General features: G+C 43.2%; 1 protein-coding gene across 1 annotated transcript; it reads right to left on the bottom strand.

Annotated features, from left to right (window-relative positions):
* Window positions 1-6,202: 6,202 nt before the first annotated feature.
* On the bottom strand, window positions 6,203-17,643 carry CLRN2 (clarin 2). Its single transcript, XM_012737533.2, has 3 exons — window positions 17,222-17,643; window positions 9,942-10,121; window positions 6,203-6,912 (listed from the first exon to the last, which is right to left on the bottom strand). Exons 1-3 carry the CDS (start codon window positions 17,472-17,474, stop codon window positions 6,647-6,649), a joined length of 699 nt encoding a protein of 232 aa, XP_012592987.1. The 5' UTR covers window positions 17,475-17,643; the 3' UTR covers window positions 6,203-6,646.
* Window positions 17,644-19,634: the final 1,991 nt, after the last annotated feature.

The following is a 19,634-nucleotide window of genomic DNA, read 5'->3' as shown; positions in this document are numbered from 1 at the left end:
CTCACTTGCTTCAACCGATCAAGGCTCTTCTGTATCAACTAATCTGAGCTCAGTTACATCAACCAATCAGAACTAAGCAAGTTTGAACACTTTATTTGCATAAATGGACCTGATAGAGAACCTGGGCGGGAAATTTCCAATAAAACTCAAACCCTCTTTTTGTTTTCTAGAATATATCTTCATTTTACATGGAGTGCTGTCTCCCTCCAGTTTGCAAACTGTTCAGCAGAATAAAATCTCTTTCCTCCAGATTCTTTTTCAGAGAACTTTTGTTCACATATTCAAACACTGATAATAAGAGCAACTAATTTTCAGGGTTTTTATGAGGATGAAATGAGATAATGCATGTGGAATACTTAGCACAAAGCCTGGCACCTGGCAAATGCTCAGGACTGATTGGAGCCTTAATCTTGCCAAGTTGTGACTCTGTGTTCTGACTCATTGTTGACAGTGCAGTAGAAAAGAAAATAGGATCATATGAGCAAGGGAGAGCATAAAACCTAGTATATATGGCAAGAATGTCATCATAGGTTTCTTAGGAAGCTCTACTCTTATTTTAACAATGAATGCTAAAAGGAAATGAAGGTTGAAATATTTCACATGTAGAAATTCACCTAAAATTTAGAAATTCATCTAAACTAGGCACAGGGACTTCTCTGACTTGGTGTGTACCTCTCCAGCATCATGTCCTGAAGTCCTGAAATCATGTTTCACCTTTGTGATCCCCTGTGCCTTGCCTAGCTTGCTAATTCTCTATGATTCCCAAGGATGTAGCTGGCCTAACATATGTGTTTGAAGTAGGTGAGCACCCCATTCCCAGCAAGTGTTTTCTAAATATATGTTCCCCCAAAGATGTCCTGTATTATCCGGGTGGGCTGAGTGTAATCACAAAGGCCCTTACAAGAGGGAGGCAGGAGGGTCAGAGCCATCATCACCGGTATGATGGAAGCAGAGCCTGGATATATGATATGGGACCATGAGCCAGAAAATTCAGGTGGTTTCCAGAAGCTGGAAAAGGTAAAGAAACAAATTCTCCCCTAAAGCCTCCAGAAGGATGGCAGCCCTGCCAACACCTTGATTTAAACCCAGTGTCCTAGTCTGTTTTATGTTGCTATAACAGAATACCACAGATTGGTTAATTTATAAAGAAAGAAATTTATTTCTCACAGTTCTGCAGGCTGGGGAGTCCAAAATCAAGGCACCAGCATGAGGGCCTTCTTGCTGCATCATAACATGGCAGAAAGCATCACATGGAAAGAGAGAGAGAGAGAGAGTACAAATTAATCTATTCACGAGGGCAGGGTTGAATCACTTCTTAAAGGTCCCACTTCTCAACACTGTTGAATTGGGGATTAAGTTTCCAAAACATGAACTTTGGGGGACACGTTTAAACCATAGCACCCAGGAAGACCCATTTTGGACTTGTAACCTCTAAAACATGTCTTAAGATGATAAATTTGTGTTGTTTTAAACCACCAAGTTTGTGATAATTTGTTTCAGCAACCATAGGAAAATAGTGTAATTGTCGTTTTGGATTATGTTGCAGATTTTTGCTTAGGTCTCCTCATTAATCATAAACTACTGTGCAGTGACATTATGATACAGGAAGTGGAATTTTTTTAAATGAAAGAGCTAGTATTTTTATTACATGTGTTTGGAAGCTTGAAGAGTTGTTTAATCCAATCTTCACAGGCTTTTTATTTTTCTTGAAAGAGAGAGAAGTATATTTGTAACATAACTCTGCTCTGATTGGACATGAAAGTGTTCTTACCATACAAAAGTCTTTGATTAATTGTATATGTTATTGGTTATATTTTCATTAATGAAAATCATGTATTACTCATTTTTTTACAGAGTGAACATAAAGTAGAACTTCTTTTCACTGATAGCAAATTACTCTTCTTTTTTTTTTTGAGACAGAGTCTCGCTTTGTTGCCCAGGCTAGAGTGAGTGCCGTGGCATCAGCCTAGCTCACAGCAACCTCAAACTCCTGGGCTCAAGCAATCCTACTGCTTCAGCCTCTCGAGTAGCTGGGACTACAGGCATGTGCCACCATGCCCAGCTAATTTTTTCTATATATATTAATTGGCTAACTAATTTCTTTCTATTTATAGTAGAGACAGGGTCTCGATCTTGCTTAGGGTGGTTTCGAACTCCTGACCTCGAGCAATCCACCCACCTCGGCCTCCCAGAGTGCTGGGCAAATTACTTTTCTTAATTACAGCTAAGTGTTATTGCTTTAGTCCCTGCAATTAGTATTAGTAATAATATCATATCATTAATAAAGCATATAAATGTATACACATGATAATTATCTTTAAGGGACATATGAAAATCAATCATCATTAGCACAAATGATGTCATAAGATAATGTTATGATTAACATTTTGACTTTACAGAGACTGGTAGGCTGAAAGGGTCTTGCACTGCAAGACTGTAAGGCGATTAGACACCTGTGTGAGCATTAAGACAAGGCCCCGCTCTGGGCAGAAGCATCCCTGAGGATGCAGGTCATGACAAACCAGGAGAGCAGGGGCTAGACTTGAGCAGTTACTTGCCCCTTTTACGTGCACCTCCCTTGGGTGGGGTGCAACTTGCACAGCCATTTGCAGAAACCACAGGAAGGAGCCTCAGGACTCATTCCAGAAAGGCAATCCTGGTGTAGTGGGAAAGTGGTGGCCTCGACATCACACAGATTGGGGTTGGATCTTTTCTCTGTTATTCATTAGCAATGTGGCCGAGCAAGTTACCTAAGTCCTCTGAACCTAAAATTGCCCATCTGTAAAATTTAGATAATAATACTCATCTTGAATAATTGTTGTCAGAATTAAGGAGAAAGTATGCCCAGTGCCTGGCCCACACAAGATGGTGGCCTGGCTGGGTGTGGTGGCTCACACCTGTAAGCCTAGCTTTTTGGGAGGCTGAGATGGGAGGATCAATTGAGGTCAGGAGTTCTACACCAGCCTGAGCAAAATAGAAAGACCATATCTCTCAAAAACAAAAAATTAAAAATTTATCCAAATGTGTTGCTGTGTCTATAGTCCCAGCTACTTGGGAGGCTGAGGCAGGAGGATCGCTTGAGCCCAGGAGTTTGAAGTTACAATGAGCTCTGATGATGCCACTGTGCTCCAGCCTAGAAGACAGGGTGAGACTTTGTCTCAAAAAGCAAAAATAAAAACAAAAACAAAAAATGGCAGCCTCTGAGAGGAAAAAACCCAAAGTGTGTCTTTGCTCTGCTATCAAACTGCACTCAACAACAACAATCAACACCGAGAGAAGACTTCCGTGACCCAGTGTAGGAGATTCCTCCCCTTCACGAAACAAGCAATCAAATCAGTCACCAGCTCGGTGTCCTCTAATTCAATTCGTTCTCTACGGTTCGATTCCTACTCCTACGGTTTCAAACTTTTAAGGTATTATACCAGCGGTGGCTCACACCTGTAATCCCAGCACTCTGGGAGGCCGAGGAAGGAGGATCATTTGAGGTCAGAAGTTGGAGACTAGCCTGAACAGGAGTGAGACCTCATCTCTACTAAAGATAGAAAAATTATCCGGGTGTGGTGGCCTGAGACTGTAGTCCCAGCTACTCAGGAGGCTGAGGCAGGAGAATCACTTGAACCCAGGAGTTTGGGGTTGCTGTGAGGTAAGCTGATGCCATGGCACTCTAGCTTGGATAACAGAGCAAGACTTTGACTCAAAACAAACAAACAAACAAACAAACCAGAACTTAAAAAAAAACTTTTAATGTGTTATGCATGCTTCTGAAACTCTTTTGAAATCTATGGACTTTTGCACACATGTAGAAAAGCCTGCCCTTTGATTCCTTAGAACACATCCATCTTTATCAAGGTCAACCGTAATTCTATTCTTAGAGGCAAAACTGAATTCATTCTGTCCCCTTCTTTACATGTCAGTCTGCACATGCCTGAAGCCAGTGAGCAGGTCATAGGCCAAGGCCGTGCTAACTTTGCATAGCTACATCACAAGCTGTCTCAGTATGAATCACTCCCAGCTGCTCAGAGAATGAAATCCTTGGAGGGCAGGAATTTTTGTCTGTTTGTTCACTGCTCTACTCCCAGCACCAGATCAGTATCAATACTTGTTGAATGAATAAATGTGCCAAGATCCTCAGATAGTTATCATATAAACTGTTGACAGATTCTTCTGTATTTATGTTCATTTTTCTAAGAACCCATCACCAGGATGTTGTGTTCAAACTTGATATGATATTGACACTTCCTCTTGTTTTTAAGACAGCATGGCAGACTGCCACTATCTTATGGATCCATCTCCTATCACATTAACTGTCTCGTCTAGCCATGTGCCACCTGCATCTTTAATGAGTGACATCAGTTCACTGAATAGTACGGATGCTATGCTTGGGATAAGAATAGGGGCTAGAAGGGACAGACAGACTCAGCAGGGAATCATAAGCATTTAGAAGAGAGAGATACAGTGATCACTTCCTGCTTCCTGGTCACCAAATCAAGTGTCATTTAGATGGAGCTAATTTGGGGGATTAGATAGCTTTTGTTTGGCATGAAGGTAAGAGACCTGGGAAAAGATTGATCCCAGCTAGCATTATGGGAAAATGAGTTAATAGGGTTGTGTACCTGTGTTAGTCAGGGTTCTCCAGAGGAAAAGAGCCAACAGGATGTGTGTGTCTGTGTGTGTTCATGTGTGCACATGCACACACATATAGAGAGATTAATATTTTAGGAATTGGCTCTCATAATTGCGGAGGCTGGCAAGTCCAAAATCTGCAGGGTAGGCAGGCAGGCTGGAAACCCAGGGAAGAGTTCCATTTCCAGTCCAAATGTGGTCTGCTGGCAGAATTTCCTTTTCCTTAGGGGAAGTCAGTCTTTTTCTTTTAAGGCCTTCAACTGATTGGATAAGGCCCAACCATATTATGGGGCTGATCTGTTCTACTCAAAATCTATAAATTTAACTGTTAATCTCACCCCAAAAGTCTTCATAAAAGCATCTAGAATAATGTTTGACCAATTGTTTGGGTATTATGGCCTAGCCAAGTTGACACATAAAAAATTAACTATTGCAGTGCTTAAGAAAAACCGACACAAACAGCTGGGTTTCTCCAGCAGGCCGATGAGAGCAACATTCCCATCTTGCTGGGTATTCACATACTTCTAAGCCTTGTAATTTCATGCCCTTTGTCTCCCCTCCTCCCTGACTCATCCTCGAATGCCCTTCTCCAACCTTGCTTCCTTTACCACTGGAAATAGTCTACTCATCTTTCAAAGCTCAGATCAAATGCTAACTCTGTGATACTTTCTTTAATACAACATTCCAATCTGAATATTTAATTCTTTCTTTCATCTTTTATGCCTATACTATTATAGCTCTTATCACATTGCATTGCAATTGCTTGTACGTCAAACAACAGATTAGCAAAGTGGTTAAAAGTAGAGACTCTGGTTCCAGACATTGTACTGTGTTTCTCTGAAAATAAGACCTACCCATAAAATAAGCCCTAGCAGCATTTCTAAGCATTTGCGCAATATAAGCCCTACCCCCAAAATAAGACCTAGTGATGGGTGTGGCTACGCAGCGCATCTGCACAACCCATGCATTTCGTGGAGGAGCGGTAAAGAAGATGAGCAGCCCTTCTCACCTGCCCCATGAGAGCTCTATTGCTTGACATGAGAGATTGGGGCCAATGGTTCTAAAGGAAATAGAGCTGCAAGAAATTCAGGATGGAATTCGGGGTTTGGAGAGTTATGATGATGTTCCAGAAGAAGACGACTTAACTATATTTGAATAAATGTAGGTTGTCGTACCGTACTTAAAAAAATAACACATCCCCTGAAAATAAGCCCTAGGGTGTCTTCTGGAGGAAAAATAAATATAAGACCCTGTCTTATTTTTGAGGAAACATAGTAGATTTAATTCCTGATATCAGTAAGTTACCCAACCACTCTATGCCTAAGGTTCTTCATCTGTAAAATGGGGCTAAAGTAGTACCTAACACCTGAGTTTGCAGGGAGGACCTAATGAGTTATATGCAAAATTATTACAACAGTATCCAGCAGATAATAACCACTCAAAAAAAACCACACAAAAAATGGTATTCATTCTCATTCTTAGTGTTATTGTTGCTGTCCCATTCTTGTGTCATGTGGAAAGATTAGGTCTTCTGGATAGCAGAGACATTACCATATACTTCTTTGTATCTCCCCCAATATTGTTTGGAATAGACCAGGAGTCTATAGACATTTATTGGACTTTATATTTGTGTAGACCTTATATTTGTTGAGTGCTCTGCAGTATACAAAGGCTGGCAACATTGTCGTCTGTTCAAACGTCACTACAAGTTTATTATGCCCATTTTACAGATGAGGAAACTAAGAAGTACACATTTAGGTGAACTGTCTAATGTCACATGCAGCTGGCAGGTGGCAGAGTCTCCAACTCAAACTCCAAGGTCATGAGAGAGAAGTGCAGGGATGCAGGGGACTGGGGGAGGTTTTCCTTTTCTGGTCCAGGCACCAGCCTTGGTCCTTCCACACTCTTCTTTCTGCCAAGAACAGAGTAATTATGGAGTGGGAAGGCTGCAAAAAAAAAACAACGATGCCTCCATTCACACTACAGGACTGATTTAGGAAAGCGTGTGAGCAGGAGAAGGCCATTAATACAAGATATCCTCGGCTGTGACCGTGGCCTCTTCGATTTTGGTCTTGATCTCAGGGAGGGGAATTTGACTGATGGCCACCACCACCAAGTTTGCCGCATGGGCAGAAGCGCTGGCCACGCAGATCCAGAATGACTCCTCGTACTGTTCTTCCACCACGACAAACCGAAAGAGCCTCTCCTGGAAGTTGGCGATCTGTTCGGTCAGGTCGTGAAACTTCACCGCGGCCATGAAGCTGGCGATGGCCAACGCCACGACTCCACCTGAAACCCAGAAAGGTCACCCTCATTCATGGCTCCTTTTTTGCAGCTGTGACGACTCCACATGAGTTAGCATTTTCTGGGCCACGTGTGACAAACTCATTTTGAGTTTAAAAAATTACGAGGGCGGCATAAATTTTAATTTGCCTTTAAAAGCAGCGTATAACCCACACAGTGTAAGGCGGAAAGACAGGGTTGAGGGGGAAAAGAGAATAAGTTTTATACCACATTGGCCTTGAATCCCAATCCCTGCATTTTTTCCCCCTTACCCACTACCATCCTTCCTAGGGGATCCACATTTGGAGAAGTATGATCTGTAAGTATCTTGGGATTTCTCGGTCGATCATGAGGGCTTTTTGTGGCAAGATGAAAGAAAACCATATTGTGCTGCTTGGGGTTTCACCCTAGGGCTAGACTGTGGCTGTCCTCTTCTTTTTTTTTTTTGAGATAGAGTCTCCCTTTGTTGCCCAGGCTAGAGTGAGTGCCGTGACATCAGCCTAGCTCACAGCAACCTCAAACTCCTGGGCTCAAGCAATCCTGCTGCCTCGCCTCCTGAGTAGCTGAGACTACAGGCACGCACCACCATGCCCAGCTAATTTTTTGTATGTATATTAGTTGGCCAATTAATTTCTTTCTATTTATAGTAGAGACGGGGTCTTGCTCTTGCTCAGGCTGGTTTCGAACTCCTGACCTTGAGCAATCTGCCCGCCTCAGCTTCCCAGAGCGCTAGGATTACAGGCGTGAGCCACCGCATTCGACCAGTGTGGCTGTCCTCTTTAATTATCCTCTTTCCATGTTCAAGGATAAGAAGAGGACATAAGAGAAGGAAGGCCATAGAAGAAGGAAGGGAAAGCAGAGAGTGGAAAACTGGAAGAATTCCAGACTTCATTTACTCTCCTATCTGTTGCTTAAAACTTTTAACTTGATGGTGGGTAGGGTTTGCTCAAGTGTGTGCGTGCTCTCTCTCATCCCTGCTTGGATTTTAATTAATATTAAAAAAGCCACATTTGTTATGCTTTGCTTTTTTTGGACACCAGAGAAAATCATATACATGAAAATGCAAATTTACTTTTATCCTAAAAGCCAGGTTTGATCATTTTAGTATATTTCTTCACATTTCTTTTTGTTTAGTAAAATGAGCATTATAGTGGTCTTACTTTTATCTTAAATTAGATTATTTTTCCCTCACTTGATCATTTTCCTATATTGTTAAATAGTCTGTTGTCTGTCTGTTGTCTAGCATGACTTCAATAGGGGCATAATATTTTACTCTGGCTACGCACTATAATTGACTTAACTGTGGCCTTACTTCTGGATGTCTAGGTGACTTCTATTTTTTTTTTTTTTTTTTTTGAGACAGAGTCTCACTTTTTGTTGCCCTGGCTAGAGTGAGTGCCGTGGTGTCAGCCTAGCTCACAGCAACCTCAAACTCCTGGGCTCAAGCGATCCTCCTGCCTCAGCCTCCCAAGTAGCTGGGACTACAGGTATGCGCCACCATGCCCGGCTAATTTTTTGTATATATATTTTTAGTTGGTCAATTAATTTCTTTCTATTTTTAGTAGAGACGGGGTCTCGCTCAGGATGGTTTCGAACTCCCAACCTCGAGCAATCCGCCCGCCTCGGCCTCCCAGAGTGCTAGGATTACAGGCGTGAGCCACTGCGCCCGGCCCTATTTTTTTGATATTGTAAAGTGCTACAGTGAATATCATTTTATATACATCTTGTGCTCTTGTCCAGTTATTTCCTTAGCATAAATCCATATGTGGAATTGTTCAATTGAAGGATATTCATATTTTTATACCATTTGGCACTAAAATTTTGTCAAAAAGGATAAAAAAAAGTTTTGCCTGTTTTTAACACTCCCATTATTAGAGTTTGAGATTATTATCTCTCTGAGGAAGGAAATCGACAGAGATAAGCATTTATTTAATAAGCAGGATTGAGCACTTTTTACATGCCAGCCACTGTGAGGTTTCCTGCAGAGGTAAACAAGACACCTGTGGGCCAGACAGTGGTGAGCCATGTATATAAATAATTCTACAGCGTGGTCACTATCTACAAACAAAGGCGAATTCATAATAATTGATGTCTTGATATTACGTTATAATACATGATAAAATAACATTACCTGCTTTTATACTTTATGGTAACCATGTATAAAGTAAATGTCATGAGGGATTATTTCAAATGGCACCTTGACCATTTAACCTGGCTTTTCTGAGAGAGCCCTCATTTCATGGGATTTTGTTACTTTCATTACAGATGATTAGTGTACAATTAAATGCAAATTAATCTCCATATGTCAATATACTCTCAGATCAACACACACATTTTTTGGTCTTAGTTTTTGGCTTGGAAAATAGGTCACGATTGGCATAAATGAGACCATGGATCAAGGAAAAGACGAAGGGCTTAGAATTAATTAGACTTGGGTTGGAATGCCACCTTTGCTACTCATTGCTGTGTGCCCTTTTAACTTCTCTGAGCCTCAGGCTCTTTGTCTATAAACTTGGGTCTAATAATACCTCCTTATAGGGAGGCGGTGAGGTTTAAATGAAGTAAGGCATGCAATATCCCCAGGTCCGTGCCGAGCCCTCCGTGGGTGCTCCATCAGTAGCATCTAGTAGAAGTGAAGGTGTTTGGAAAGGTGAGAGGAGGGAGAGCTCCATTAGCCAATGAGCCCTGTCTGCATCCAGGTGCCTGGGGACTCCAAAGACATTGGCCACTAGGTGGCACTCATTTCCCCCTCAACTTGGAGCCCGGACCCAGCAGCCTTTCACAGACCCTCTCCCGCTCACACCTCCCACCTGTCCCTGACCTCTCTTGGTGGCTCCAAATCCTCAGTCACAAATGTGCTTTAAGAGTATGGTTCTTTACAGACTCTGCAACTTCTAGTAAAGAAGACCTTCATGACCATGGAGAAGACCCAGGGAAGTCAAGGCTGAGGGGGGCATTTTAGTTCCTTCGCACCTTCTGCCCAACCACTTGGTGAGGGTGTGGCCACGAGCTTCTCTCCAGAGGGGACGTCTTACCTGCGAGGATATTCCACAGGCAGATGCCCCCAGGGCCGTTGACTGCCCGATATGGGACCTGGACCATGTTGAGAATGGCAAAGCCCGTGCTGACCAGGGCCAGGGCCAAGGCCAAGAACAGGAGCAGCAGGATGGTCACGTGAAGGCCTGCGTTGAGCTCCCTCACCAGGTGTGGGAAGACTGGGGAGAGAAGACACAGCCGTTATTTCCATGTCAGAGCTTGGATGGCTGTCACAAAGCCCGAGCTTGCTCACCAGGAAGGCTCTGATCGACTCGGATGAGGACAGGCAGCACGTGTTGGGTTTTCACACGGCGGGAGGCTTCCTGCGCTGGACTCACAGCCCCCAGAGTTGCCACTTGTCACTTGACCAACAGTCCTCTCTGGACACAAAATCAAAATGTGCCCCAGTTGTCAATTTAAGTTGCATCGACCCTGCAGCTCTGGGATCTGATGTGATCTGATATACACAAGCCCCAGATGGTGACTCAGCATGGCAGACGTGTCACCCCCATGTATGAAGGACACGTCGTTCTCATGTTGCACAAGACTTCGTGAAAATATTAATTTGCCGTATGAATGTGGCAGAGTAAGTTAGGGAAATATTAATTTGTCTTTGTTGTCTCTGTGGACCAGTACTAAGCTGTGGAGATGAAATGATTATATAAGAGAGTCCTTCAAATACTGCCGGGAAAAGAGTCAGTTCTGCCTGGGAAAGAGTCAGTTCTCAGGAATGGCGGCTGTGCTTATTGCTGTTAATATTTTGACTCTCTGACTTGGGAAAGTCATGTGACTTCACAAGCCTCAGTTTCTCCATCAGTACAATGGAGAGAGTAATAGCTGCGTATGAATCGAGGATAATCGACATTTACTGAGCACAGTCATGGGCTAAGCATCTTACACCTATGACCTTATTCAAGATATGAGGTAGATTTTATCAGCTCCCTTTACCCACGGGCTTGGAGAAATTAAATCCCTTGTGTTTGGGCAAGGCAACCCTAGACTCTATATGGCACTGCAGTCCTATATACTATATGGTATAAAGAGTTTTGAGTCACTATTTTTAGTAGCTTAGTCACTATTTTTAGTAGCTGTAAGCGAAGAATTTAAAATTATGAAAGCTAAAGAACCCCTGAGCATAGCTATTCCTCTGCAGCCATTCTAAGGTTTGTGCAGAATACCTCCTGGTGGAATCTGGGTCCATCTCTTGGACATCGGACCTCCTCACTTGTCACCTGATACCACCGACCAGCCCTCAGGTGTCTCCCCTCAGGAGCGGATCTCAAAGCTTTTCTGGTTCTCCTCTCCCTCCTCCAACTCCTCTCCCCTCTGCTTCCTTTCCTGGCTCACCTGCCTCTCTCTTTCCCCTGAATCTCCCCACCCTGACAGCTACAGTATTTGTCCCTCGTCCTGTAAAGTGTCCTTTGCACTCACAAGTTTCCAAGCACTCCACATTTACGTCTTTAGTTCCAATCTAACTTTCTTTCCAGTTCTGTATTTCCATTTATTTTTTATCTCCCTATGGTTATCTCATCGGCATTGGAAACTTTACCCTGGAAGACAAGCTCCTTTCTAGGGTGTTTGTCTTCCTTTCCTGTGCTTCCTTCCCATCTCAATGTCCTTTAGATTTTTTTTTCTCTTTTCAAACCCACAGCCCCTTTTTATTCCAGACACGGTAGCATATGCCCCATTTTTAAAATTGTTTCATTATCCCCTTTCTTGGCCATGCAATCCTTAGAGCACATGACTAGCATAGTAATGCTCACTAAACCCTTAAAATAGAAAACAGCCACTTATGTGATTGGCAGAGATCAAAGCGTTTGCTAATACACCGTGTTGACGCTAGTGTCGGGGGAGGCACTCTCTAATTTTGGAGGGATATTAATTCATGCAACCTTGTTAGAGGGCAATTTGGCAACATCTATCAAAGCAAACTTACTTCTGGGAATTTATTTTCCATAAGCACTCCCATGTATGCTCAAAGCTTGGATCAAACATTGGATATTCATTACAATAACAAAAGGTTGGAGAAAAACCAACATGTGAATCAATAGGAGATTGGTTTAATAAATTAAGGTATCAATAATGCACATGATTCAGCTATTAAAAAGAAATAATCATACCCACATAATGATATGAACCGGTATCCAGATTTGATTTAATAAAAAAAATGGAGAAATAACCATATTAGGATGATGGGAAAGAGGGAATTTTGGACATGTAGAGTGATATAGAGAAGGTGGTAAAGAATGCCCAGTCCTCAACTTCCACAGTGGGAATTGAATTAACTGTATTAAAAAAAATCTTTATTGGTAAAGGATAAATTTCATTCAACCCCCACATTCATGTGCCATAGCCCAGGACTTAGGATCTCCCAGTTGAGATCTTATTAATTTTCATATATGTTACTATTTGGAAACTTGAATCTTTTCTTAGGAACTCTGGGGTCTTGCTCTGTCACCCAGGCTGGAGGGTAGTGGCTTGACCATAGCTCAGTGTGGCCTCAAATTTCTGGGCTCAAGTGATCCTTCTGCCCCATCCTCCCCAGCTGGGACCACAGGTGTGTGCCACCATGACTGGGTAATTTTTATTTTTTGTAGAGATGGGGTCTTTTTTTTTTTTTGAGACAGAGGCTTACTCTGTTGCCCCAGCTAGAGTGCCATGCTGTCAGCCTAGCTCACAGCAACCTCAAACTCCTGGGCTCAAGCAATCCTTCTGCCTCAGCCTCCCGAGTAGCTGGGACTATAGGCATGCACCACCATGCCTGGCTAATTTTTTCTATTTTTGGTAGAAACTGGGTCATGCTCTTGCTCAGGCTGGTCTCAAACTTCTGAGCTCAAACAATCCGCCCACCTTGGCCTCTCAGAGTGCTAGGATTACAGGCGTAAGCCACCATGCCTGGCCTCTGAGATGGGGTCTTGCTATGTTGCCCACGTTGGTCTCAAACTCCTGACCTCAAGCAATCCTCCTGCCTCATCCTCCCAAGGCACTGAGATTTAGGTGTGAGCCACTGTGCACAGCCCCATTTACTTTTTGAGAGGTGGCTCTGCATTTGGTCCTGTCCCACAATGCTGTCCCAGGAAAGCTGAAGCTCACTCACCTTTCATATTTGTACCCAGTTTGCAAGAGTTTTAGATGTTTCTGACTTAAGAATGAAATTTAAGTTTCCAGCTTAAAATCCATAACCACAGAAGCACAGGATCCATGATGATAAATGACAACAGTTGCCTATACCGGGTGCAGACTCTGTGCCGGGCACTTGCATGGACTCCTTCTCTTCCTGCTCATGGACACTCTCTCTCACTCTTACTGTGGAGAAAACTGAGGCTCAGAGGAGTGAAATAGTTTAGCCAAGGTCCTACAAGCAGAAAGTGTTGGCTTAACTTCTCTGTTATGGGGCTTATAGTAGAAGAATCAGAAAATTTGGATAAGCAGAGGTTTAAAATTCTAATTGTAGTGTCACTTGAATTCTAGAGGTCTTATTTTATTTTTTTTTTTTGAGACAAAGTCTCACTTCTGTTTCCCAGGCTAGAGTTCTGTGGTGCGTCAGCTTAGCTCACAGCACCCTCAAACTCCTGGGCTCAAGTAATCCTTCTGCCTCAGCCCCCCGAGTAGCTGGGCCTACAGACATGCACCACCATGCCCGGCTAATTTTTTTCATATATATATTTTTAGTTAGCCAATTAATTTATTTCTATTTATAGTAGAGATGGGGGTCTTGCTCTTGCTCAGGCTGGTCTCGAACTCCTGACCTTAAGCGATCCACCCGCCTTGGCCTCCCAGAGTGCTAGGATTACAGGTGTGAGCCACTGCACCCGGCCAAGAGGCCTTATTTTGATTTTAAATAAATATTCTTATTTTGTGTGCATCAGAGCTACCTTACTTGAATATCAGAATTGATTGATCATTCTATCAGCATCTAAAACCATTAGGTAATTTGCTTGCTCCGGATCCCAGACAAGCCTGGCAGTTCCTTTTGCCCCAGCAAGGACAATAAGAAAAGCGGGACATTTGAAGTCCAAGCCAGGTCCTGGCAATTGGAGGGATACTTGGGGTAGGAAGTAGGGAGGGAATCAGAGCAAAATACTGCAAAGCAACCTACTATGTTAGGTGCTTTTACAGAAATTCTTTTAGGTATTTATATCTCTGTTGCCCAATTTCCTCATCAGCAAAATGGGCATAATAACATTTCTCCCCTATCATAGTAAAAACTGAAGGAAATGAACTATGAGAGGTGGCTTCAGATAGTAACGTGTCCTGTGCCTAGTACACGTTTACCCGCTTCTCTTACCAGATAGTGAGCTTCTCCAGGGCAGGCACTGGTCTGTTTTGTTCATACCTGTTTTCCTAATAATACCCGGCCTGTAAATACTGAATAGGACAGTTGAATGTGAATGTGTGGACATCGCTAAATTAATGTTCGCCTCTGTCTTTCTCCGGCCACCCAAACAGCCAGGTTGACTTCTTTTTATTTCACAAGGTCTCAGTACGAAAAAGAACCTTAATCAATTGTCTGTGATGAATAGTTCTTTGGCTTTCTCCATGACCGGTGTGGGAACTGATTCCCTTGGGTGACTCTCTGGGAGAGCTCTGGGATGAGGCAACAGGCTGTTAGTAAATGAGACCCAATAAAAACTCCCTACTCCACAGTTTACAAAGTGCTCTCCCGTCCCCATCTCTGCTGATCTGCACATTCCCCAAAAGCAGGGATTTTTTTTTTCTTCAGATCAACAGTAAGTGGCAGAAGTAGGTAAACACTGACCGAGTTGGGGGTGGGAGGCTGTGACATACCCCATAACTGCCTTGAGGTCAACTGTGCTGGAATTAAAGGCGGTTATTCTACAGGAGACTAGCTTGGAACTGGACAACCTCAGATGCAGGCAATGTCCCCAAGCTGCAGTGTCAAGTCTGCCAAACACCTGAGGAACCTGGCCCCAGGCTCCTAGGAAAAGATTTCAAAGGGAATTGCAAGCAAGGTACTATGAATGGGTGTTTATATGTCCTCCTTTGGGACAACCCGGGGCATCAGGAAACAAAACCTTCTCAAATACTATGCTCCTCTGGGCTAATAATAAAACATTCTTCATGCATCTCACGCAGTTCAGATGTTTCAGAGACCAGACTGTGGGTTAGGTGAAGGGGGGGGGTGCAGATGTTTCCCGGCTGTGCTCAGAAGGAACAGGGAGGAGCGCAAGCAATGTTTACTGAGTTCCGCCAGTGGGCACACATTTGCTCATTTGCTTCTGGCTTCCAACTAGAGGTAGTTTAAATTTCTGTGAGCTGGGAATGGCGGGGGTCTAATCATTAGGCTAACCATGGTACGGGACTGCTGTTTAATCCTCTCACCCCATTCAAGTTTCACCACTGTCCTGCTGGGTCTCAGAAACCCATACCCCAAAGCATGGCGCTTTGACATGCTGAACCAAATAAGAGGTCTCAACGTCTCTCTGACTGTCCCCCCTCCTGTCTCTCAATGCTCTGTCTCTCCCAAAGCACAGGACGAAGTTGTTCTCTGAAGTTCCCTTATCTGCCTAAAGTCCAGACTCCCCAAAGAACAAAACAATGACCTCTGGTCCCTTCCCTAAGTTTTCTTATCACGAGAAGAAAGATTAAAGTCTGTCAGCACACCTGGATAGAATTTTGACACAAATCATTGTCTGCTCTGTCGGCTCAACAGACTTTGTGAATATGTTGTTCAAATCCATTGAATTCCCCTAAAAATCATTTACTATGCCCTTAAAATCATCCATACTTTCCCATCTCCCTTTTTCCTAAGAAGAAGGGTATTTAATCATCTGTACCCCTTTGAGATATGGGGCCATCATTCTGTGGGGATCTCTGGCCCCCCTTCCCCTTTTGTGTACCCTAATAAATTTGTATACAATTTCTCCTATTAATCTGCCTTTGTCCAGGAACCTTTAGAGAGCAAAGGGGAAGTTTTCCTTTAGCCTCTATAGTCCCAATGGCATCCTTTATAGCAAAGAGATCTGGTTCAGACTCAAGTACTGCATATATTTGTCATGGCTCCCTTTTATCATTGCTTTTATCTTTATTTTTTGTTTATATGTATGTATTTTCAACTTTTATGCTATGTTTTCTTTTTCTTTCTTTTTTTTTAAATCCTTTGAAGAATGGTTAATATGCCATGTTTTTAATGGAGCTATTTTTCCAATATCCAAGATCCAATTTAAAGAAATATGCCCCAGATTTTTTTCTTGAATATATATAATATATACACATATTTTTCATGTATATAAATGGTGACAATTTCTGTCTTTTCACATTTAGTAAGAGTCTTACCATGGCCAGGTTTCTGAAAACTACTACAATTCTGAAATGCAGAAATCAGTAATGAATGAAATTCCTTATCCCCTTTCACTGGCATGGTGTTTAATTATGGTTTTGTAGGACACCGTTCTCACCAGTGGTCTAATTGATTTTAAAAGTTTGAAGAATATTGTCCTTTTTGGTTTTGTTTTTTCCTTCCTGGAAGACCCTTCCTAAGCCTGGCTTGGACTCCTGCCTCACTGGCGTTTGCGCACACCTCTCTGTTTACATCCTGAGCAGCGACACCCAACCTGGGCCAAAGTCCGTGCCTGATCACGTTCACGGAGGACAATCTAGGGCCATGCTTGAGGTCTCCCCGCCTGGGAATGTCACAGTTGGGCTATGAACTGGGCAGTCTGATTCCAGTGCCCCTTTGCTTTATCTCAAACTACGAGGCTTTTATAGAAATAGATGTGGAAGCAGTTATCATGCTTCTTGAAGGTTGTTATTTCTGCAGGCAGTCTCCGACTGCCTTTTGTTGTTGAAAATATCCAAGTCACGGGGCCTGGGTCTGGGGTCTGGCTCTGCTCTTTCCTGGCTGGGTGACCTCGGGCAAGTTATGTAACCTCTCCAAGCCTCAGTGTACTCCTTCTACAAAACGGGAACATTAATCATTCCTTCTTTATAAATTCGTTGTAAGGCTTAAAAGAGACAAGCGGTATGAAGCATTTGTGGAATGCCCGATGCATGTAAGTATTCAATATTTTAATAGTCATTATTAATAGAAGTAAACTACAAAAATATACAGATCCCTATTTCTAATGTTTCTATACACCTCTATAGAAAAAGGGAGAAAGAAAGGAAGAATGGTTTCTTTTCGGTGCCAAACAAGAATCCTTGGCTTTGACATGCCTGACTTTGAGGCAGCAAATTCCACATTTAGACGTAAGCACCCTTTACAAATTAAAAAAAAAAAAAAGATCTAAACCAGCCTTTATGCCCCGAACATACTCACTTGTGAATTGGGACTGGCGGCCCCCGAGCCCGCACTGCCGAACCTTACACCCCCGGAAGAGCCCGTAGTAAATGTCCCCAATGAATTTGACCAGCTCCAGGTCCGTGGCATTGACCAGATCTACTCCCGTCTGGCAAAGGATTTTCCCACTCAGCCAGTGGGGCACCGCCAGGGCAATGATGATCAGGATGAAGGAGGAGAAGCTAAGCACCGACGCCAGCCCATACCACGCCTTTTTGAACCATCCAGGCATGCTAGTGTGTGCAGGTCATCCTCAGGGTCTCCAAATGGCAGCAGGGGTTGTTGACATCTTCCAGACACCCGGCAATGCCCTCCTCCAAGGTCAGCTCTTCCAAATGCACCATTTCAAGGTTTCAAGTCCATCTCCTCGTCCTGCCTCAGCTGCCTCCACGGCCCATGTTTACTACAACCACATCCGGAAGCCTCTGCAGAGACAATCTTCCCCTGACTGTGCAGCGGACTATGTTACTGAGGAAGTAACCCTATATCTTCCACTAGACTAATGTTTCAGCGGAGGGTTTAATTGTTCCTCGTTTCAAGTATTTAAATAACCCTGGTGTGGACCTCACAATGATGAGAAAGTTATTAACAGGCAAAAACCAGGTAGATCCAATGACAAAGAGACGATAAGCAATCCCCAAAAAATGCACATGGCTGAAGGAAAACACAAATGGAATTGTTAGCACTCGCATGTTGCCAACAACGCCCAGTATCAAATGTTGATCTCTTTGCTGTGTGCCCTGGCATTTCTTTCTCTAAAATGTCACTGCTGTCAGAATCCCCAGAACTGTCATTAATACCATGAAATGACCCCGGTTCTTAAGGCTTTAATTGAAATGTGTAAACAGGGCTTTGTGGATTTATCTATCACTGGGTGAATCTGCCCAGGGTAGAACTGACCATAGCTGTCATTTTGTGACTGCTAGGGCAGCCTGGACCCCAACAGTTAACGTTTATCTCCCCTGCATCCCCTTTTGTGTCCCTGAAATGGGACAGAAAAATGTTTTTCTCATGTGTTAGCAAATTGTAGCCCACTGCTGGGGTGCTGATCTCTTCTAATAGTGAAGATCTGTCTTTTTCTTTTAATCTGTAGACACTCGGAATGCACTTGGAATGAAATATTCTCTAGTTTCCATCTTATACTGTGGCTTTTTTTTTTTTTTTTTTTTTTTTTTGAGACAGAGTCTCACTTTGTTGCCCAGGCTAGAGTGAGTGCCGTGGCGTCAGCCTAGCTCACAGCAACCTCAAACTCCTGGGCTCAAGCAATCCTTCTGCCTCAGCCTCCCGAGTAGCTGGGACTACAGGCATGTGCCACCATGCCCGGCTAATTTTTTGTATATATATTAGTTGGCCAATTAATTTCTTTCTATTTATAGTAGAGACGGGGTCTCGCTCTTGCTCAGCCTGGTTTCGAACTCCTGACATCGAGCAATCTGCCCGCTTCGGCCTCCCAGAGTGCTAGGATTACAGGCACCTGGCCTTTTTTTTTTTTTTTTTTTGAGACAGAGTCTCATTCTGTTGCCTGGGCTAGAGTGCAGTGGCGTCAGCCTAGCTCACAGCAACCTCCAACTCCTGGGCTCAAGTGATCCTTCTGCCTCAGCCTCTTGAGTAGCTGGGACTACAGGCACGTGCCAAAGTGCCCAGCTAATTTTTTTCTATTTTTTTAGTTGTTTGGCTAATTCCTTTCTATTTAGAGTAGAGGCGGAGTCTCGCTCTTGCTCAGGCTGGTCTCGAACTCCTGAGCTCAAGCAATCTTCCCTCCTCGGCCTCCCAAAGTGCTAGGATTACAGGCGTGAGCCACTGCACCATGCCTATACTGTGGCTTTTTACATTTTGACTTTTATCGTGTTGCCAAATGTCAACTTAATGTCATGTGAGATTGGTAAGAGCAACTCTGTCCATACCTTTGGGGAGCAAAATTGAGCAGAATTGGCAGGGTAACATTTTTTATTTGGTTGCAGGAGTCTGGAGAGAGGGTCTAGGAAGTTGCATTGTTAACTGATAGAGGTCCCAGGAATCTCACTTGGAAAAGAGGGCTAATGAGAATGTTAATGAGAATGTCAGTTTCCTTCTTTATAATGAGGGCTCACTTCTGTAGCCTCTCCCCAGGAAATTAAAACAGACGATCTCCAAGCTTGTCTGGTGCTCTACCATACACAACGGACTTTTACTACATGCACCATCATGCCTGATGCTCCATCAACCCTCCGTGGTAGGCAAGGGATGTACTAGTCTAGCCATTTTTCTTTCCCCTAGGCAAACTCGGTATCAGTGCTGCAGTTACAATTCAGGCCTTTGAAATACAATGGTCCCTCTTCATCACAATGACCTTGAAATAGCAAATATTTTTCTGGTAATAAATGACATAATACATATAAAAATCTTAGAAGAC

This window comes from Microcebus murinus, chromosome 3 (assembly GCF_040939455.1).
Source record: "Microcebus murinus isolate Inina chromosome 3, M.murinus_Inina_mat1.0, whole genome shotgun sequence".
Lineage (NCBI taxonomy): Eukaryota > Metazoa > Chordata > Mammalia > Primates > Cheirogaleidae > Microcebus > Microcebus murinus.
This window is presented reverse-complemented; position numbering and strand designations above follow the sequence as displayed.